Below are 23578 nucleotides of genomic sequence, written 5' to 3'. Positions count from 1 at the left end.
GCTCAGGGCAGTGTGTGTTTGTGCGTGTCTGTCTGTCTCTCTCTCTCTCTCTCATCACCAGCTCAGGGCAGTGTGTGTTTGTGCGTGTCTGTCTGTCTCTCTCTCATCACCAGCTCAGAGCAGTGTGTGTTTGTGCGTGTCTGTCTGTCTCTCTCTCATCACCAGCTCAGGGCAGTGTGTGTTTGTGCGTGTCTGTCTGTCTCTCTCTCTCTCTCTCATCACCAGCTCAGGGCAGTGTGTGTTTGTGCGTGTCTGTCTGTCTCTCTCATCACCAGCTCAGGGCAGTGTGTGTGTGTATGTGTTTGTATGTGTGTGTGTGTATGTGCGTGTCTGTTCTCCAATAAAGCTCTTAAGCAGCAGTGGGATGGACATAAATTGTCAGTGAAGAAATAGTTCTATTCTTCTCATTAATTACTGGAGAGAAAGAGAGGATGAAAGGAGGAGGATGGTGAAAGAGAAGAGAGGAGGAGGTAAATGAGTATTGATTGTAACAGGGCCAGTTCAGAGCTGGTTTAACTGTCCTTCATACAGATCATTGGCTTTCCAGATTACTATTAGAGAGAAACAAGGGGATCGGGATGTCACTACGACCCTATTAAAGACACACACAGATCAGGAAGTTGACCCTATTAACGACTGGGGATTCTGGTGTCAGCCAGGGCATGCAGTCTACCATGACAGGAGCAGGAGGAGAGGTTAGGAAAGACACACACATTGTCACGAGCAACAGGGTAGTCCATGATCCAGCTCAACTTTTACCCAGATAAAGAGAGAATAGTTGTCATCTGGCCTCCCTCCTTTTATCGTTCCCTCTCTCCCTTCCCTTGGTTGTTCTTTTTGTAGTATGACTGATGTTGTTAATGACCTGTTAACTGCGGCAGGCTGGCTCTCTGGGCTCAGCAGATGATCTAGAGCTGGCATCTGCTGGGATATACAGTCAGCGTACTGTTACAATATACACATTTTACGCTGAGAGAAGACTTCTACTGTTAGTCTAAGCAGACTTTACACTTACATTATCAGTCCAACTGTTACAGTCTACACTCTTGGAGAAAAAGGTGCTATCTAGAACCTACAATGGTTCTATTTTTTTAATAGCTATTTTTGGTTCCAGGTAGAACCCTTTTGGTTCCAGGTACTGTAGAATCCTTTCCACAGAGGGTTCCACATGGAACCCAAGAGGGTACTACGTGGAACCAAAAAGGGTTCTCCTTTGGGGACAGCTAAAGATGATGGATATACTGACTAGATACATGTCTCTCTGCCCTAACAATGGGAGTCGTTGTCCCCAAAGCAGCACGTCAGGCTGTCTAGCTCCCGTCTATCCTTTCTTTGGATTGGTGGATGCATCTCATTATTGTAATCCTTTTTATGGTAAGTATAATTTAGATTGTGTCAGCATGCTTTGTGCCCAGCCTACCAAAGGAGTCGCTACAGCGTGATTGGACAAGGACTTCCCTGCCGGTCAAACTCTCCTCTAACCCAGACAACGCTGGGCCAATATTGCACCACCCCATGGGTCTCCAGGTCGCGGCCAGCTGCAACAGAGCCTGGACACAAACCAGGATCTCTAGTGGCACAGTTAGAACTGCAATGCAGTGCCTTAGACCACTGCGCCATTCAGGAGAATTAAAAACAATTTTGATCCCAATGTGCAAACTGTCCAAACAGATTAGAAAGAAAGATGGATCTTTTTTAACATGCTATTGGATGATAAACATATCTATATGGTCCAAATGATAATGACCCATACTTCTTTCAAAATGATAGATTAATCTATCGAGCTCACAAGCAACACGACTCTATTATTATGGTGGGAGATTATAGTACAGTTTTAAGTACCCCAGTGGATCATAAAGGAAATCACACCAGAAACTATCACCCTCATGCACTTAGGGAAATGATGAATATCATGGACACATTAGAACTAGTGGATATACAGGGCATTCAGAAAGTATTCAGCCCCCTTGACTTTTTCCACATTTTGTTATGTTATAGCCTTGTTCAAAAATGTATAAATTAAATGTTTTTTCTCATCAATACTCGATAATGACAAAGTGAAAACAGGTTTTGGGATTTTTTTTGCAAGTAAAAAAATGCTTTATTTTTCATAAGTATTCAGACCCTTTGCTATGAGACTCAAAATTGAGCTCAGGTGCATCCTGTTTCCATTGATCATCCTTGAGACGTCTCTACAACTTGATTGGAGTCCACCTGTGGTAAATTCAATTGATTGGACATGATTTGGAATTGTACGTAGAGCTCCGACACAGGATTGTGTTGAGGCACAGATCTGGGGAAGGGTACCAAAACATTTATGAAGCATTGAAGGTACACAGTGGCTTCAATAATTCTTAAATGGAAGAAGTTTGGAACCACCAAGACTCTTCCTAGAGCTGGCCGCCCGGCCAAACTGAGCAATCAGGGAGAAGGGCCTTGGTCAGGGAGGTGAACAAAAACCCGATGGTCACTCTGACAGAGCTCCAGAGTACCTCTATGGAGATGGGAGAACCTTCCAGAAGGACAACCATCTCTGCAGCACTCCACCAATCAGGCCTTTATGGTAGAGTGGCCAGACGGAAGCCACTCCTCAGTAAAAGGCACATGACAACCTGCTTGGAGTTTGCCAAAAGCACCTAAAGACTCTCAGACCATGAGAAACAAGATTCTCTGGTCTGATGAACCAAGATTGAACTCTTTGGCCTGAATGCCAAGCGTCACGTCTGGAGAACACCTGGCACCATCCCTACGGTGAAGCATGGTGGTGGCAGCATCATGCTGGGGGTTGTTTTTCAGCGGCAGTGACTGGGAGACTAGTCCGGATCGAGGAAAAGATGAACGGATCCAAGATAATCCATCCACCTGACAGGTGTGGCATATCAATAAGCTGATTGGTTCAAGGGGGATGAGGACAGTTTTACTATTCATGGAAGAAAATAAAATGCTGTCCTTTCAGTAATGGAAAGAGGAATAGGACCAATGAAGAAATGCAGACAGTAAGCTAAACGCTATGGAAAGATTAAGGGGAAAACGGTAGGGAACAAAAAAGCAGGCAGAAGGGAAAAGAAAGTACAGGACTGCACTCTAAAAGTCGAAGAAATTTACTGGGTAATCATTAACTCCTTAGGTGAGTTGAACTATAGAACACACACACAGGCCAGACTAATCTGATAAAGACCTGAGGGCTCCTCTCTCCATGCTGTGTCTAGGTGGTTGAACACAGAGGTCAAAGCCTATTGGACGAACACAATATACTCATTAACCCTCGCTGATAGAGTTTAGCCAATCATAACCCTGGCTAATTGCCTTTATCCAATCATAAACCCCACAATTAGCATCAGAATGTTTGGCCCCACAGGGACATGACCTCTGTCAGAGCACCAGGGTTACTGTGTTTACGCCACGGGTCCAAAACTGTCCATAGACTACCCACCATGCAGTGGGGTTGACTTCGGCTGGTAATGAGGTTAGAGGCTCCAGAGATGCAGGCTGTGTTTGGTTTGGTTCAGAAGACTGTTGTGGGAGGTGACCTTGCCTAAGGGAGAGTCAAACACAAACAGACTGTATACTGTACACACACACACAAACACACACTAAACACTCTCGGAATGTCACATTGGTCTTAATGATTACCTTAGGTCCCACTGGAACCTACATCATGTATGAATAAAGTTCATTCCCTCTCTCAGCTCCCTAGAGCAACACAGAACCCCTCATAAGCAAATATAATTGACGGCAGAGATTGGTTTGGTGTGTGTGTGTGTATGTGTGTGTCCTCCAAAAAGGTTATCGCTCTCCATATTCCCTCCTGGGGTAGAATCTAAAGCATCATTATGTCAGGGTAGCAACAAAACAATCAGACATATTGACGTGTCCTTGTTGTTTTTCTCAAACACGTTTTCATCAACCACCTTGGTCTTCCTTCTTCCATCCCTCCCTTCCTTCCTCTCTCTCCCACTGCTCTCTTCTTCCCCCCTCTTTCTCTCTCTCCTTCTCCCTCTCCTCATTCCCTCGGTAACCTAACGTTTTTACATTGTTTAAGCCTGGTACAGTATAGCATCAATACAGAAGTCATTGATTTTCTAAAGTGTTAATGGAGGCCTTGGGGCAAGGCAAGCTCATTAAAACCATACACGGGTCAAACTGCTGTAATGAGACAACATTCGTTTACTGGGAGCTTAACTACACTAGACTGGAAAATCCATCCATCGCTCCCACTAATTGACCGGTGATTCTAATGTGTTTCCAATCTTCCTCCAACACACACAGAGAGTGAGTGAGAGAGTGAGAGAGAGAGTGAGAGAGAGAGTGAGAGAGAGAGAGTGTGTGTACTGTGGATTTTGAAAGCTGTATAATTTGTCACATGCGCCGAATACAACAGGTGTAGACTTTACCGTGAAATGCTTGCTTACAAATCAAATCAAATTTTATATGTCACATTCTTCGTAAACAACAGGTGTAGACTTTACAGTGAAATGCTTGCTTACAAATCAAATCAAATGTTATATGTCACATTCTTCGTAAACAACAGGTGTAGACTTTACCGTGAAATGCTTGCTTACAAATCAAATCAAATTTTATATGTCACATTCTTCGTAAACAACAGGTGTAGACTTTACAGTGAAATGCTTGCTTACAAATCAAATCAAATGTTATATGTCACATTCTTCGTAAACAACAGGTGTAGACTTTACAGTGAAATGCTTGCTTACAAATCAAATCAAATTTTATATGTCACATTCTTCGTAAACAACAGGTGTAGACTTTACAGTGAAATGCTTGCTTACAAATCAAATCAAATTTTATATGTCACATTCTTCGTAAACAACAGGTGTAGACTTTACAGTGAAATGCTTGCTTACAAATCAAATCAAATTTTATATGTCACATTCTTCGTAAACCACAGGTGTAGACTAACAGTGAAATGCTTACTTACGGGCCGGGCCCTTAGAAAAATTGAGAAAAGTAACGATAACTTCGCTATTCACTGGGTACCAATACTGAGTCGATATGCAGGGGAACGAGGTAATTGAGGTAGATATGTACATATAGGTAGGGGTAGAGTGACTAGGCAACAGGAAAGTAGCAGTAGCAGCAGCTTATGTGATGAGTCAAAAGAGTTAGTGCAAAGAGGGTCAATGGGGATAGTCTGGGTAGCTATTTAGTTAAGGGATTCATGGAAAAAAACACTCATTCCTATAATTAATACATATGTGAGAACAATATTTTTTGTGAACAAATGTTTAATTTTGTCATATAATAAGGTTGGTAGCAACATGTGAAAATCGTTGTAGTTATCTGTTGCAGCTCAAATCGACTACAAAACCCACAACTCAATGCAACACTCTCTCTATTGGCTGGCTGGCTAGCTAACGTAGCTACACACAATAATACCAAAGTCAATATCAGCATGTGAAGTAGCTAGTTAGCTGTCAAATCGCCTAAACAAACTGCACTATGAATTTAGGAATCTACATTCTCACCATGTTCAACCTGCAGATCGATGTGTCTTTGCAGAGTGGAGTCTGATGTTCTCAACAGTACCCTGGACTGAAGAGGCAGACAAATGGGAGAAAACTCTGTTAAATTACACATTTCTCCAGGTAGAAATGTTCAATCAAATATGATCAATGGTTCATTCAAGAGAAGACAACCTCCTGCGTTATGACATCGACCTAGTATTGAAATCTTCATGTATGATCAACATTTTCGTAATCTAAAAGTCGTATTACTATTGACTTCCACTGTAGTTTAAAGTGTCTTTATCGCAATGCTATGTTTTACCGGCCAAATTTCTGCCTTCTTGAACGGCAATAGCTCAGATACACATGAAAACATGAAATTACCCCGGGAATCGATAGAACATTGCTCAGAGATGCACAAAAACAGTATAACATTCAAAATGGGTGTATATTTTCTGTTTAGTAGTATTATGGCTTGGGGCTAGAAGCTGTTCAGGGTCCTGTTGGTTCTAGACTTGGTGCATCCGTACTGCTTGCCATACGGTAGCAGAGAGAACATCCCGTGTGGCTCATAATGCCAGGGTTGTTGGTTCAAGTCCCACCAGTAAGGGGAGAAAAAATAAGTATGAAATGCATGAACTCACTACTGTAAGTTGCTCTGGATGAGAGTGTCTGCTAAATTACTAAACATTTAACAGTCTATGACGTGGGTGGCTGGAGTCTTAGACACATTTTCCTCTGAAACCGCCAGGTATAGATCAAATCAAATCTAATTTTATTGGTCACATAGACATATTTAGCAGATGTTATTGTGTTTGTAGCGAAATGCTTGTGTTCCTAGCTCCAACAGTGCAGTAGCATCTAACAATTTACAACAATACACACAAATCTAAAAGTAAAAGAATGGAATTAAGAAATATATAAATATTAGATCGAGCAATGTCGGAGTGGCATTGACTAAAATACAGTATATACATATGAGATGAGTAAAGCAGTATGTAAACTTTATTTAAACATTATTAAAGTGACTAGTTTTCCATTATTAAAGTGGCCAGTGATTCCAAGTTTATCTACAGTACCAGTCAAAAGTTAGGACACTCTTACTCATAACACATATGGAATCATGTAGTAACCAAAAAGGAATCAAAATATATTTTATATTTGAGATTCTTCAAAGTAGCCTCCCCTTTCACACTCTTGGCATTCTTTCAACCAGCTTCATGAGGTAGTCACCTGGAATGCATTTCAATTAACAGGTGTGCCTTGTTAAAAGTACATTTGTTATTTATTTCCTTCTTAATGCATTTGAGCCAATCAGTTGTGTTGTGACAAGGTAGGGGTGGTATATAGAAGACAGCCCTATTTGGTAAAAGACCAAGTCCATATTATGGCAAGAACAGCTCAAATAAACAAAGAGAAATTACAGTCCATCATTAATTTAAGACATGAAGGTCAAGAACTTTGACATTTCAATATCTTTTAAAGTTTCTTCAAGTGCCGTCGCAAAAACCATCAAGTGCTATGATGAGACTGGCTCTCATTATGACCCAGAGTTACCTCTGCTGCAGAGGATAAGTTCATTAGAGTTACCAGCCTCAGAAATTGCAGCCCAAATAATTGATTCACAGAGCTCAAGTAATGGAGACATCTCAACATCAACTGTTCAGAGGAGACCTTCATGGTCGAATTGCTGCAAAAAACCACTACTAAAGGACACCAATAAGAAGAAGTAACTTGCTTGGGCCAAGAAACACAAGCAATGGACATTAGACCGTTGGAAGTCTGTCCTTTGGTCTGATGAGTCCAAATGTGCGATTTGTGCTTCCAACTGCTGTGTCTTTGTGATCTCCGCATGTGTAGTTCCCACTTTGAAGCATGGAAGTGATGTGATAGTGTGGGAGTGCTTTGCTGGTGACACTGTCAGTGATTTATTTACAATTCAAGGCACACTTAACCAGTATGGCTACCATTGCATTCTGCAGCGATACGCCATCCTATCTGGTTTGGGCTTAGTGGGACTATCATTTGCTTTTCAACAGGACAATGACCCAACACATCTCCAGGCTTTTAAGGGCTATTTGACCAAGAAGGAGTGATGTAGTTCTGGATAAGATGACCTGGCCTCCACAATCACCCAACTTCAACCCAATTGAGATGGTTTGTGATGAGTTGGACCGCAGAGTGAAGGAAAAGCAGCCAACCAGTGCTTAGCATATGTGGGGACTCCTTCAAGACTGTTGGAAAAGCATTCCAGGTGAAGCTGGTTGAGAGAATGCCAAGAGTGTGCAAAGCTGTCATCAAGGCAAAGGGTGACTGACTACTTTGAAGAATCTAAAATATATTTGGATTTCTTTAACACCTTTTGGTTACTACATGATTCCATATGTGTTATTTCATAGTTTTGAAGTCCTCGCTATTATTCTACAATGTATAAAAGTCCAATTAAATAAACACCTTTGAATGAGTAGGTGTGTCCAAACTTTTGGCTGGTCCTGTATATAGGGAAGCAGCCTCTAAGGTGCAGGGTTACGTAACCGACTGGAAGCAGGCTAGTGATGTCTATTTAACAGTCTGATTGCCTTGAGATAGAAGCTTTTTTTTAGTCTCTCGGTCCCAGCTTTGATGCACCTGTACTGACCTTGCCTTCTGGATGATAGCGGGGTGAACAACAGGCAGTGGCTCAGGTGGTTGATGTCCTTCATTTTATTTTTGGCCTTCCTGTGACATCGGGTGCTGTATGTGTCCTGGAGGGCAGGTAGCTTCAAATCAAATCAAACTGTATTTGCCACATGCGCCAAATACAACAAGTGTAGACTTTGACGCGTCATAGTTTGTAGCATCCGCGCCATAGTTTGCCCCTGGTGATGCGTTGTGCAGACCTCACTACCCTCTGGAGAGCCCTGCGGTTGCGGACGGTGCAGTTGCCGTACCAGGCGGTGATTCAGCCCAACAGGATGCTCTCAATGGTGCATCTGTAGAAGTTTCTGAGGGTTTTAGGGGCCTAGCCAAATGTCTTCAGCCTCCTGAGGTTGAAGAGGCGCTGTTGTGCCTTCTTCACCACGCTGTCTGTGTGGGTGGACCATTTCAGATCATCAGTGATGTGTACGGCGAGGAACTTGAAACTTTCCACCTTCTCCACTGCGGTCCTGAATCCCAGAGCATATCTCAGTCTATATGAGCAAAACAGTCTTGTAGCCTCACGTCTGCTTCATCGGACCTCTTCCATTTTGATCCCGTAACTGGTTCTTCCTGTTTGAGCTTTTGTTTGTAAACAGGAAGCAGGAGGATATAGTCGCGGTCTGATTTGCCGAAGGGAGAGTGGGCTTTGTATGTGTTTCTTTGGGTAGAATAAAAGTGGTATAGTGTTTTAGCGCCCCTAGTGGCACAGGACACGTGTTTGTAGAAGTGAGTGAGGAATCTATATTCCTTAAAGAAATGAGATAAATTCTTCTCTCTTCAATTCCACCTTCATTTTGAAAACATGTTCAGAGCTGCTTTGCACATAAATTTCAATATACATTTTCAATAAACAAAATGTTGGCTTCATCCCATCACAAAAAAATAAATGTAGTGCATGAGGAAGGATAAGAGTATTTTGCCCTATGTCTGGTGTGAATTAGAATGAATATCCTGGAAGCTACTATACATTAGGTGCTATATTGAGAGTTAACATATTATGTTAGTTGTTTCTTCTTGGGGTTGCTTTCTATGGTGTATCTGCCAACTCTGTTGGCCACCGTACCCTGCCATGAGCATAACCGTGTGCTCCAGCTTAACTCTTCTAAACAAATATGTTGTGTGTGTTACATGGTGCTCTGCAGCAGTAGGAGTGTGATTGTAATCATGCAGGCTGGGGAGATTGTATTTATGCTGTGTTTATTGTTCCCTATCAGAGGCCAATATGCTAGCAGCAGATGCTGGCCCCCTGACTGAGCTAGATGCTACAGCAGTTAAACTCTGGTCGCTGTGTGTGTGTGTGTGTGTGTGTGTGTGTGTGTGTGTGTGTGTGTGTGTGTGTGTGTGTGTGTGTGTGTGTGTGTGTGTGTGTGTGTGTGTGTGTGTTACAGCAAAACTAAACTAGTTTGGACAGTCATTTGCTCACTTAGATTTTATTTATCTACAGATTTGTGGGTGATAACACCCCATTGAGATAAATCAGCTAATATACAAGGGATTCCAGAGACAACAACAATAACACACACACAAACACACCAAGCAAACAGCAACAATGTGAGATGTAATATCTAATAATACTGTGAAATAATAATTGTCATCTGTGTATGTGTTACTGTGGGTGTTATGAGAAGTGATATTATTTTGAGAGAGAGGAGAGAGAGACAAAAATGCCCTTTCGGCTGACTCATTATGCTAAATAAATCGGCTAATTTCAATCAGCCATGATATTATGTTGTTGTTCCATTTTAACTATCATTTGGCAAGATTTACTCACATTTAAAAGGTTATTATGTTCCTCATTATTATGAACAAACCAAGCATTGAAATAGATCAGGAGGCAGGATTAGCTTCAGCTCACAAAACTAAACTGCCTGCTGGAAATGCCACTGTGTCATGAAGTTGATATTACTATAGGAAACATCCACCAGTCAAGTTACTGATGGAGCTGAAATAAATGTACGAGTTTTAAGCATTAAGCACATTAAAATGGAGACAGGAAGCAGGAAGGGACGAAAGAGAGAGAGAAGGGGTAGGGATGAGGGAGGCTCCAAGCTGGCCTGAGCTCTCCTTATCAGCCCTGTGGCAGTGGGTCTCTCAGCACTACTCCAGCCCTGCCTAACACAGCATATACCACAGCTGCACCCCTGCATTCTACACACCAACCCCATACAGTCCAGCCATAAACTTCTGCTCAGCCCTGCAAGCCCCAGGACCAGACAGCACCACCTTCACTTGACCTCCAGTCAGCCTCCAGTCAGCCCAGGGCCTGAATCCTGTAGAGGAGCAGGAAGGAGATGGAGAGGGCTTCTCTCTCACAGAGAAGACCAGCAGGGTTTAGGATTAAGATTAAGCCTTTCTGTTGGCTTTGTTGATAACTGTAGTTATTATTATACATTATCTGGCCTTTCTGAGTTTGTTGTGTTGCTTGACTCAACCTTCATTTATTTTTCCAAATGAATGTGAGGTCAGTTATAGACAGACTCGTTAACCAAATGAATGTAAGGTCAGTTATAGACAGACTCGTTAACCAAATGAATTTGAGGTCAGTTATAGACAGACTCGTTAACCAAATGAATGTGAGGTCAGTTATAGACAGACTCGTTAACCAAATGAATGTGAGGTCAGTTATAGACAGACTCGTTAACCAAATGAATGTAAGGTCAGTTATAGACAGACTCGTTAACCAAATGAATTTGAGGTCAGTTATAGACAGACTCGTTAACCAAATGAATGTGAGGTCAGTTATAGACAGACTCGTTAACCAAATGAATGTGAGGTCAGTTATAGACAGACTCGTTAACCAAATGAATGTGAGGTCAGTTATAGACAGACTCGTTAACCAAATGAATGTGAGGTCAGTTATAGACAGACTCGTTAACCAAATGAATGTGAGGTCAGTTATAGACAGACTCGTTAACCAAATGAATGTGAGGTCAGTTATAGACAGACTCGTTAACCAAATGAATGTGAGGTCAGTTATAGACAGACTCGTTAACCAAATGAATGTGAGGTCAGTTATAGACAGACTTGTTAACCAAATGAATGTAAAGTCAGTAAAGTGGTTTGGTATTTGATTTCCTTTCTTCCATCATCATCTTCACGTGACTGTAGAGCACCATTTCCCCTCCATTCAAACTTTCCCATTGCGTTTGTTTAGGCCTACTCTCCTAACCACTAGAAACATGTTGAGTGGTATACAGCATTTGTAGCCACTAATGTCTAGTTGATTAGGCCTACATGTTGCATTGATTGGACTATTTATGTTATTGGACTATTGGACTATTGGCTATTTAAGAATGTCAGGACAGGGACTCATGTCCTGTACCTATTGGACATCCTCATGCTGCCGTCATCTATCACCTCCCTTGGCCATGAGACACGGTACCCTGGTACAAACCCAAATAAAACATGTTCAACATCTATTTTGAAGGGTTTTAATAATACCGGTATGTATGTTGATAAATCTTATAGAACTCTTTACCGCGTTGAGTTAATGAGATATTAATTAGTGAGAAGCTGAGATCACCTGTTGACTGCTGTAGTAAAGCCCTGGGCCAATATTTACACAGAACTAATGTAGTCAGCACACGGCTAATATGATTTAAATAAACACAGCTAACTAACCGCTCCTCCATGGTAGACCTGCTGTCACTGAAGGATCCATGGATGACAGTAAAACCCTTAGCACTGTAACTGTGGTCTAAATAATTATGGTAGATTATATATATTTTATATTAATTTATAGATGATTGAGCATGGATGCTCCAGGCTTTTACTGGGAAAGCAAAGCCTTTCATGTGAAATGATGACACATATTCATTATGCTTAAGCGTATAATCAGAAGCTAGTGTCAGCCTTCCATCTCTAATGAGATTAAATGTTAGTAGTTGAACCCGTGACCTCTAACGATCTCTCCAATCGGCCCCTCCAGGTCCCTTTATGGTGGGCGTGCTGAAGAAGGACTGGGCATCTCAGAACAGCATTGCCCTGTCGTGGCTGGAGCCAGAACAGACCTCCCTCCTGGTGGTCGACTATGAGGTCAAGTACTACGAGAAGGAACATGAGGAGTTGAGCTACTCGTCGACGCGGACCAAAGCCCCCAGTGTGGTCATCACAGGGTTAAAGCCCTCCACCTGCTACGTCTTCAGCCTGAGAACACGCACCTCCTCTGGACACAGCGCCTACAGCCCCAAATGCGAGTATGAGACCACGGACGACAGTAAGTACCTCTTAACTCCCTCTGTGTCTGTTTCATGACACATAACACTTAACCCTTGACCCCAAACACTTAACCCTAGATGTAATCAATTAAAACAGCAATACATGAACTCGTCAATGTGCTGGTGATGTTGGTTGTATTTCTATTGACTTTTAGAGAGGCTTTAATTTCCTCCCTCACAGTGATCATGCTGAATTCTAACAGAGCCAGACCTGTGTTTGTTTTTCTGTCCTGATGACAATTCTTGTCAGGGTTCTCACTGTAATTTGACTGTACCAGGTCTTCTATATATTTTAGCAGACATATTTTAGAAGAGGTGCTAGAACTCAAGCAGTAGAAATATGTACCGGTCAGCGCCGGCCCACTCTAACTGCTGATCTGGTCTCTTGACCTCTCCTCTTTTCTCCCTGTCCTCTCATCTATCCAGCTGAAGAGCTTTCTTTATCTAGTGGATCAGATAGTCCGGGCCTGACTTTGTTCTGCCCTTTTATCTAGGAGAAAATACCCTCCTCTCCCTCCCCTTTCCTGCACTCTCTTCCCTCTTTCACCTTTATCCCTCGCTTCCTGCTTCTACCTTGTCTCTCCCTACCTGCTCTGCCTCTCCTTCCATCTCTACCCATCCCTTACATCTTCCCTCTCCTCCCTATATACGGTCATTACAGCCCTTTAGATTCCCCATTTTCAGACACATACACACACACGCTCACCTCGGTCCCATTAGTGCAGCATTAATCAGGCCCGTCTGGTTACTTAAGGCTTCAGAGTGTGTGTTAAACAGTATGTGAATCGTTGGTTAGGAGAACGGTCCTGTAAAGTCATCTACCCCTCAGATCAGCTGTTCCTCTCTTCACGTCTGACTGGCAATTACCTCTGTCTAGACCCATGCCCAGCTACACACACATACATTCTCACACACATACACACATGCTCCGACCCTCATACAACCACGCGTAGACACACACTTTCAATTATATTCCCTCCGAAAGTCACATACAAACACGCACCCACACGCTCACAGCTCTCTCTCTCTCTCCCTCTCTCTCTCTCTCTCTCTCTCATATTTGGGTCTGCTTTGGGGGCCACACATCCTGATCTCCAATTCATATTCATTAAGTTTGAAATATTGTAGAAATAAGTTTGCTAATAGCCATCATCTTTCAATTATTATGTGGGATTCGTTAGTCCTGTAAAGAGACGGAGTGAAGGGAAAATCATGAATATCAAATGGGGCCAATTTAGGCAAATGATCAGAGACTAAATCACAATTTCTTGAATGATTAATATTAATTAAATGTCACCAAGCATGTAAATTATTCCTTCTAAAAGATGGTTGTTTTTCAGACAAAGAGTTCAACAATCTCTCCATATTGAATTCAAGTCAGTTAATACTAACAATTTATATTATTACTAATAAAAGTGCTTTTTGTTGGAACCGATTCACGGAACAGAAACAAAATCCCAAAAATATATATATATTTTGAGGAACAGAACCAGAACCGAGAACGAAAGTGATCTATACTGTTCCGGAACAGAACCGTTATTTTAAAAGCATGGGAACCAGTTAATAACGTTATTTTACGTTCCAGACTTTTTTTTCCCAGTCCCACAAAAAAACTAAACAAAGCACCTATGTAAAGCCCTCACTGTCACTCAGAAACTTATTTCAGTGTCTGCCTGTCTGTGAGCTGAAAATATTTGCCAGTGTGTGTAGGATATCTGCCCCTCCCCTCCCTCCAAAGCATGCATAGTCTACTGCAGCTACTGACATTATAGGCGTGATTCAGAAATTAGGGAGAGAGATTTTTAAGTAGAGAAGAATGGATTCACTTTTTCAAGCCTTAAATTAAGGATACTATAGTTATCACGTTTCACATTCGATTCATTAACTACAAAAAGGTAAGACGTGTTTTTACTTTACTTCTGGTGCCGCTCTGCACACACAAGCTTGTTAGCTAGCTAGCTTGTTAACTAGCTGTGGTCTAGCTCTCATTATGTGTAATGTAATGGAACTGAGAGTCATGTTCAAGGGCTAGCTCTGGTCCAACGTTACTTAAGCCAAGTTTAAAGACATTCAAAGTTCCTTCATAGAAGCCACTCCAAGGCATAATTCTCTTGGCCTAATTCAGATAATGCATGTCATAACAACAAGATGCCCAGCGAATCATGCCCAGCGCTCTCCTCACCTGAAAGTTTTCAACCGCATCTCACACCTTGTCTGTCACCTTGTCTGTCACCTTGTCTGTCACCTTGTCTGTCCAATGCATGTACATAGCTTTCCCGCTCAATCGCAAGCTGCTCTGTTAATTAGTAAAGTAATTTAACATTGAGCGAAAAATAAAAAATAGTTAACATCAGAGGGTTAGAAAGAAACCATATAAACCATTACTTTTTTTTGGTTCGAACCAGTTCAAAACTTTATTTTGCTCGTCAGAACAGTGAAACAACACTAATAAAATATTGGTTCTGTTCAGAATGAAACGATTGGAAAATAATTTTGGTTCCAACCCCTGCTCCCCAGTCTGCTTTTATTTAAAAAAAAATTGAATAGTCTAAGGCACTGCATCGCAGTGCTAGCTGTGCAACCAGAGACTCTGGGTTCGAGCCCAGGCTCTGTCGTAACTGGCCACGACCGGGAGGTCCATGGGGCGACACACAATTGGCCTAGTGTCGTCTGGGTTAGGGAGGGTTTGGCTGGTAGGGATATCCTTGTCTCATTGCGCACTAGTGACTCCTGTGGCAGGCCGGGTGCAGTGCACGCTGACCAGGTCACTAGGTGCACGGTGTTTCCTCTGACACATTGGTGCGGTTGCTTCCGGGTTGGATGAGCGCTGTGTTAAGAAGCAGTGCGGCTTGGTTGGGTTGTATTTTGGGGGACGCATGGCTCTTGTCCTTCGTCTCTCCCAAGCCCGTACGGGAGTTGTAGCGATGAGACAAGATAGTAACTACTAATAATTGGATACTATGTAATTGGGGAGAAAAAGGGGGTACAATTATTATTATTTTAAATACAAATTGTCTTGCAAAAACATTTCTGACTTAATCATATGAATGTATATAGTCTTTGTGATGTCCCTCTCTACAAGGGATATGGCTGTATGTGTACACTTAAGCAATACTGCCGGACGCAAAGCTGAGTGCCTGAATACAGCCCTTATCCGTGGTATATATTTTGTTATACCCATGCATTCAGCCAATCAGTATTCAGGGCTCCAACCACCCAATTTATAATTTCTAATATACCACAGATTTCAGCCAATTCGCATCCAGAACGCAAACTACCCAGTTTAGAATTGTAAATCACCAATCAATAATCAATCAATTAATTTGTCCCCTCCCTGTAGCGTCGGACATGGCTTCAGACCAGGGACAAGTGTTGGTGATCGTCACGGCAGCCGTGGGCGGCTTCACTCTCCTCATCATCCTCACCCTCTTCTTCCTCATCACCGGACGGTAAGATGAATACACACACACACACACCGATTTCCTGGGGACTTGGGAGATGTCCCAAGGGACTAATAGGTCATCAGACAACAGCCAGCACCACAGACAACAACCAGCACCACAGACAACAACCAGCACCACAGACAACAACCAGCACCACAGACAATAGCCAGCACCACAGACAACAACCAGCACCACAAGCAACAGTCAGCACCACAGACAACAACCAGCACCACAAACAACAGTCAGCACCACAGACAGGACTGAATAAGAATTCAGCACCATGGACAGCACTAAATGTGGACAGCTCTCTCTTCACTGAGAGACCTACATACAGTAATACAACTGTATTGGGCATTGCACACTGAAAAGTACAACAGTTATACAAGTACTTAAAGAACAGTTAAAAGTAGGATGTTTCGGTGTGTGATGAAACCTTTGAGATGACCTTTCAATTTGTGTAGGTGTGAGCCTCTCTCTCTCTCTCTGTTCTATCTGTTCTGAAAAGCTTTCTATGTATGTAGAGAGAACTGAGACACTGTGAACAGAGAAGTAGCTTCAAACAAGAACCAGTTAAAAGCAGAACTGTGCATGTTCCTGTCCCTCTATCCTCATGTATACAGTGCCTTCGGAAAGTGTTCAGACTCCCTGACTTTTTCCACATTTTGTTACATTACAGCCTTATTCTGAAATGGATTCTTTCTTTTTTTTAAATCTACACACAACACCCCATAATGTCAAAGCGATAACAGTTTTTTAGACATTTTTGCACACAAAAAAATACAAGTATTATATAAGTATTCAGACCCTTTGGTATGAGACTCGAAATTGAGCTCATGTGCATCCTGTTTCCATTGATCACCCTTGAGATGTTTCTCCAACTTGATTGGGGTCCACCTGTGGTGAATTCAATTGATTGGACATGATTTGGAAAGACATACACCTGTCTATATAAGGTCCCACAGTTGACAGTGCATGTCAGAGCAAAAACCAAGCCATGAGGTCGAAGGAATTGTTTGTAGAGCTCTGAGCCAGAATTCTATTGAGGCACAGATCTGGGGAAGGGTAACAAACAAATTCTGCAGCATTGAAGATCCACCATCAAACTGAGCAATCGGGGGAGAATGGCCTTGTTCAGGGAGGTGACCAAGAACCCGATGGTCACTCTGACAGAGCTCTAGAGTTCCTCTGTGGAGATAGAAGAATCTTCCAGAAGTACAACCATCTTTGCAGCACTACACCAACCAGGCCTTTACGGTAAAGTAGCCAGAAGGGAAGGCACATAACAGCCCTCTTGGAGTTTGCCAAAGGCACCTAAAGACTCCCAGACCATGAGAAACAAGATTCTCTGGTCTGATGAACCAAGATTGAACACTTTGGCCTGAATGCCAAGCGTCACGTCTGGAGGGAACCTGGCACCATCCCTATAGTGAAGCATGGTGGTGGCAGCATCATGCTGTGGGAGTGTTTTTCAGTGGCAGTGACTGGGAGACTAGTCAAGATTGAGACAAAGATGAATGGAGCAAAGTACAGAGAGATCCTTGTCTTGTCCTTATCTCAATACTTTGTTATATACCCTTTGTTGGCAATGACAGAGGTCAAACGTTTTCTGTAAGTCTTCACAAGGTTTTCACACACTGTTGCTGGTATTTTGGCCCATTCCTCCATGCAGATCTCCTCTAGAGCAGTGATGTTTTGTTGCTGGGCAATACAGACCTTCAACTCCCTCCAAATATTTTCTATGGGGTTGAGATCTGGAGACTGGCTAGGCCACTCCAGGACCTTGAAATGCTTCTTACGAAGCCACTCCTTTGTTGCCCGGGCGGTGTGTTTGGGATCATTGTCATGCTGAAAGACCCAGCCACGTTTCATCTTCAATGCCCTTGCTGATGGAAGGAGGTTTTCACTCAAAATCTCACGATACGTGGCCCCATTCATTCTTTCCTTTACACGGATCAGTCGTCCTGGTCCCTTTGCAGAAAAACAGCCCCAAAGCATGATGTTTCCACCCCCATGCCTCACAGTAGGTATGGTGTTCTTTGGATGTAACTCAGCATTCTTTGTCCTCCAAACACGACGAGTTGAGTTTTTACCAAAAAGTTATATTTTGGTTTTATCTGACCATATGACATTCTCCCAATCTTCTTCTGGATCATCCAAATGCTCTCTAGCAAACTTCAGACGGGCCTGGACATGTACTGGCTTAAGCAGGGGGACACGTCTGGCACTGCAGGATTGGAGTCCCTGGCGGCGTAGTGTGTTACTGATGGTAGGCTTTGTTACTTTGGTCCCAGCTCTCTGCAGGTCATTCACTAGGTCCCCCCGTGTGGTTCTGGGATTTTTGCTCACCGTTCTTGTATTCATTTTGACCCCACGGGGTGAGATCTTGCGTGGAGCCCCAGATCGAGGGAGATTATCAGTGGTCTTGTATGTCTTCCATTTCCTAATAATTCTCCCACAGTTGATTTCTTCAAACCAAGCTGCTTACCTATTGCAGATTCAGTCTTCCCAGCCTGGTGCAGGTCTACAATTGTGTTTCTGGTGTCCTTTGACAGCTCTTTGGTCTTGGCCATAGTGGAGTTTGGAGTGTGACTGTTTGAGGTTGTGGACAGGTGTCTTTTATACTGATAACGAGTTCAAACAGGTGCCATTAATACAGGTATCGAGTGGAGGACAGAGCCTCTTATAGAAGAAGTTACAGGTCTGTGAGAGCCAGAAATCTTGCTTGTTTGTAGGTGACCAAATACTTATTTTCCACCATAATTTGCAAATAAATTCATTAAAAATCCTACAATGTGATTTTCTGGATTTCTTTTCTTCTCATTTTGTCTGTCATAGTTGAAGTGTACCTGAAAATTACAGGCGTCTCTCATCTTTTTAAGTGGGAGAACTTGCACAATTAGTGGCTGACTAAATACTTTTTTGCCCCACTGTATGTAAATGTGATATTTCAGGTTTTTTTAAATAAATGAGCAAACATTTCTAAAAACCTGTTTTTGCTTTGTCATTTTGTGGTATTGTGTGTAGATTGGTGCAGGGGGAAATGATAAAATACATTTTTGCATAAGGCTGTAACCTAACAAAAATGTATTAAATCGTTTTTTTCCCCTCATCAATTGAATGTGGTAAAAAGTTAGGGGGTCTGAATACTTTCCAAAGGCACTGTAGATCTGTGTATGTATATGTGACTATCCGGCCTGTGTAGGAGTGGGTTTATCTCTGTACTTTACAGCCTTCATACAGCCTACTCTAAACACACACTGCTGCTCTCCACTTCATCTTCAGGGTTAGCTTTCAACACTCTCATCCCGCTCTCCTTTCTCGCCTCTCTCTCGTCTTTTTCCTCTCATCCTCTTATCCCTCTCTCCTCCGCTCATCATCTCCAGCACCACCCCAACATCAACATATGTGAAAATGTCACGTTTGTTGGTTTTGTAGTGAAAAATACGGAGGAAGATAAGAGTTTCCAATGACATCATTGGTGTGCATCCTGTGATTTTAACCAATTATGAGTTGGCATTGGCTACTAACTGAGTTGATTATGATTTTTTACTACAAAACATTGGAACACGCCATTTTCACATACTCTATGTTGATGTGGTGCTGGAGAGGATGAATATGAAGTTTCACTTTCAGCATGTAGTAATGACTCAGTGGATATTAGGGGAGAGAGGATGTTGAATTACATTGACTTTTAGATTAAAGGCAGGATTTGATATTGAGAGGTGGGTAGGTGTGCTTGTGTGTTTCTGAATATCCTCGTAAAGCCTCAGAGCCACTATCCTTTACCCTGCTTTCTGAGGACACCTTTAAGAGCGGGCCTCTGTCTTTTTGTGTGTGTGTATTCAGCCTTTGTGTGTGTATTCAGCCTTTGTGTGTGTGTGTGTGTGTGTGTGTGTGTTTTTGTGTGTCTGTGTGCGCCTTCTTTTCAGCAGCAAGACATGAAAGCCAGTGAGTCAGTGATAGAGTGGTGCTGGACTGGTCTGATGAAGGACAGGATTGTAGCTTTAATCAACACACTGACCCCATCACTGGAGGGCTACTGGCATTACACAAATCCTCCTCTCCTGTTCTCTCATCTTGTCTGTTTTTGTCCTACTCTGCTCCTCTTCTATCTTCTCCTCCTCTTCTCCCTATAACCCTCTCCCTCTCTTCTGCTCCTCTATCTTCGTTGCTATCTCTTCTCTGTCAGTGTCCAGGCCTCAGACCTCACACAGCAGGATCCCAACCTGGCAACCCACTGATATCCAGTGCTCTGATAGCCTCTCTGATCTGGCTAACTGGAAACCACAGTCACTCACAAACACACACACACACACACACATACACACACACACACCAACATGCAGGCTTGTGCACTCCCACACTGACCCCTCTCCGCTCAGTAATGAGTGTGCTGATTGCTTTGGCCTCTGACTCGTTCCAATCAGAGTCATTTAAACCTTCTTAATGTCAGACTCATGGACAATGGAGAACTTTCACTTTTCAACTTTAAAAAATTGGCTAACCAAGCCCCTGACCCTCTCCTCCCCTCTCCTCCTCTCTCCTCCCCTCTCCTCCCCTCTACTCCCCTCTCTCCTCCTCTCTCCTCCCCTCTCCTCCTCTCTCCTCCCCTCTCCTCCTCTCTCCTCCCCTCTACTCCCCTCTCCTCTCTCCTCCCCTCTCCTCCTCTCTCCTCTCCTCCTCTCTCCTCTCTCTCTCCTCCCCTCTCCTCCTCTCTCCTCCTCTCTCCTCTCTCCTCCCCTCTCCTCCTCTCTCTGCTCCTCATCCAGGTGAAATCTGTCAGTTCCTGTCTGTCACTCTGCCAACACCAGCTGACAAGCTGTCTCTCACTGATTCCACACACACACACACACACTCAAACACACCTCAGCCTCATTAGTGTGTGTGTATGTGTGTGTGTGTGTGTGTCTCTGTTTCTCTCCATGTATTTGTCTCACTATCACTGTTTATCTCTTCTCTTTTATGGAGCTCTCAGACTGGTGCCAGCACTGACTTCCTCTTCTGTCTCTATCACTTTCTAGTTCTCCCCTACTCCACCTCTCCCAGTCGGCCGAGGGGCATGGTGGCCACAGCTACATCCTCTGTGTGTCTGTTAATAGTCACCTAATTATCTAATCACCACTATAGATAAACCTTACCTCTCTCTCCCTCCCTCCCTCCCTCCCTCCCCTTCTCTCTCTTTCTCTCTCTCCCCCTCTCCCCTCTCTCTCTCTCTCTCTCTCCTGTAGATCTGTAGACAAGATGTTAATTACTTCCTGTTCCTCCAGCATGATAAAGCTAATGAAGTTGACTGGCTGGTGTGTGAACCTGTGATCTTCTCCACGCTGTGTGTGTGTGTTTGTCTTGTGTGTGAGGAGAGGCTGTTTAAAAGAGAGTGGTGTTTGAGCTAAGAGGGGGCTATGAATAGCTCAGCCCATCTGGCAGAGTGTGAGTGTGTTAGGAGCGGTGATTAACCAATGCATACACACCCAAACACATTAAAACACACATGACTGCGCTGGCGAATCCAACGTATAAATAAAAATGTGTTGATCAAAGTTTCTCTGGTGCAAACATTGTCACACCACTCTACAAGCCATCCCTGGCAAACACACAGATAAAAGACCAAGTTTGGTTTAGTTCATCTCTCTATGGACAAGGTGAACTCCTTCAGTTTTAGCATGTGGTTTTTCATAACCTTGTTCCTTGTAACAGAATGTGTCATTGTGTCTCCCAGGTGTCAGTGGTACATCAAATCCAAGATGAGCTCAGAGGAGAAGAGGAGGACCAACTATCAGAGTGGACATGGTAGGACTTCTCTTTCTATGTCTGTTTCTTTTCTCCTTCTCTACTTGTCTTCTCTCCATCTCTCTCTTTCTGTCAAACACTCCGATTTCTAGTCACAGACTCACATCACTTCTCTAAATTGTATCAATTCGAGGTGTACAGACAAATTGAATATGATTATTTCAGCCTTCTGTGAGTTTGTGTGTTGAAAGATGAAGATAAACTGTGGCGAGACTTAAAGCTTAAAATAGATTTTCCACGCAAACACTTTACGTTATTGAGCTTCTCTGTCCATTTCATGCTAAAGAGAACTACCCTGGAGAGAAACGTTGTGTGGACGATTTGCATACAATCAATTCTAACCATGTCTGCCATTTCCAAGCCTCTATTCGTTTAGATGTGAATGTGGATGAAGTGTGTCCCTAACCCCTGGCCGTAGCAGGCTTTGAGAGATTGGTAACACCCCTCTCTCCGTTTTACACTACAGACAGAGAGCAAGAGGGAGGGAGAGGGAGGGATGTCAGAAGGAGTGATACATAGGCACCTTTAAACATATCCACAGAACAAAACGCTCTGAAACACCTCCACCTATCCCTCTCTGTCATTCTCTCTCTTTCTCTCTCTTTCTCTCTCTTTCTCTCTCTCTCCCTCCTCTCCTGCTTACTTCTTTCCTCTTCAAAATCCATTTGAAGTCCTCTATGTGTCCTGCCTTTTGGCTGAATCTAGTTACCGCTCTTTCTCTCTCCACCTTCACTGTTTTATCCCTGTGATGAGAGGGGGGGATAGAGAGGGAAAGGGTAAGAAGAGGTAAGGCGGGGTGATGCATGAAGAGAAAGGTGCAGATAGACAAAAAGGGAAATGACTCGGAAGGAGAAGGAGATAGAGAGGGGGAGGGTGAAAGGGATGGGGGGGGGTTGAGGCCAGTGGTAGAGGAACAGACAGACAGCAGGATGAGCTCTGAGATTGAAAACACACCCAGGAGAGTTAGGCTGGCAGGGCCTCTTACTGCCTAGTGAGTATATCTGCCTCCTCTCTCTCTCCCTCTCTCTCTGTTAACAGCTTGACTCCATACAGACTGTCTATGTGTCTCGGAGCTATCCTTGCCCTGCTCATCAGTGGAGGACAGAGGACACCTTCTCCTCTTCACTTTCCTCCTACTTCTCTCTTTTGTTCTCTTTCTTCCTCCTTCTCTTTCTCTCCAGTGATATATTGATGTATCTTTCCAACCTTCAGAGTTTAGTTTCGTCCAGAAGTGGCTGTTTTCGAGGTTGATTGTGTCTTCAGGTTACTGCTGGAGCTCTGTTTGGCATGACCATGGATTGTTCTGTTTGGAAAGAGAGGGTGACTGATATCTCACAGCTAGAGGTTAGCTTCTTCTTTTGGCTACCCTGGGGTGGCAGGGTAGCCTAGTGGTTAGAGCGTTGGACTAATAACCGGAAGGGTGCAAGTTCAAATCCCCGAGCTGACAAGGTACAAATCTGTCATTCTGCTCCTGAACAGGCAGTTAACCCACTGTTCCTAGGCCGTCATTGAAAATAAGAATTTGTTCTTAACTGACTTGCCTAGTGAATTTAGAAAGGCAGAAGGAGGCAGCTAGCAAAGTATCTCTTCTCTTGACCTTTGTCCCTGGAATTCATTATCTTCTTCTCCTCTTTTTGCTTCTCTTGTTTTGTCTGTCTTTCCTTGTCCTCTCTCAGCTCTCCCATTCCCGGGAGTAAAGGCCTATGTAGATCCAGACACCTATGAGGATCCTACCCAGGCTGTCCATGAGTTTGCCAAAGAGATTGACCCGACCCGGATCCGTATAGAAAGGGTTATTGGAGCAGGTTGGCGCACTATCCTCAATTATCAATTCAATTCAAAAGGCGTCATTGGCATGGAAAGAACAAGCAATGTATGGTAACAATATATATACAGTAGTGTTTATTCTCTACCATTACAGAAGCTCCTTTAGACAGTGTGCTCTATATATACCCTACTGGGTGTGAAAGGGTCTGGCATTTGGGTGTGA

The 23578-nt window shown here is 43.2% G+C and overlaps 1 protein-coding gene across 1 annotated transcript in view; it reads left to right on the top strand.

Annotated features, from left to right (window-relative positions):
* LOC112224409 (ephrin type-A receptor 6) overlaps nucleotides 1-23578 on the top strand; it is a 280716-nt gene that overhangs the window by 244179 nt on the left and 12959 nt on the right. The window contains exons 8-11 of the mRNA XM_042319754.1: nucleotides 12070-12357; nucleotides 15699-15807; nucleotides 21518-21588; nucleotides 23265-23393. Coding sequence (XP_042175688.1) covers nucleotides 12070-12357; nucleotides 15699-15807; nucleotides 21518-21588; nucleotides 23265-23393 — 597 coding nt within the window. The remainder of the gene's footprint in view (nucleotides 1-12069; nucleotides 12358-15698; nucleotides 15808-21517; nucleotides 21589-23264; nucleotides 23394-23578) is intronic.

The sequence above is a fragment of the Oncorhynchus tshawytscha genome, linkage group LG03 (assembly GCF_018296145.1).
Source record: "Oncorhynchus tshawytscha isolate Ot180627B linkage group LG03, Otsh_v2.0, whole genome shotgun sequence".
NCBI classification, from domain to species: Eukaryota; Metazoa; Chordata; class Actinopteri; order Salmoniformes; family Salmonidae; genus Oncorhynchus; species Oncorhynchus tshawytscha.
The sequence above is the reverse complement of the archived record's forward strand: the minus strand, read 5'-3'. Positions and strand labels throughout refer to the sequence as shown.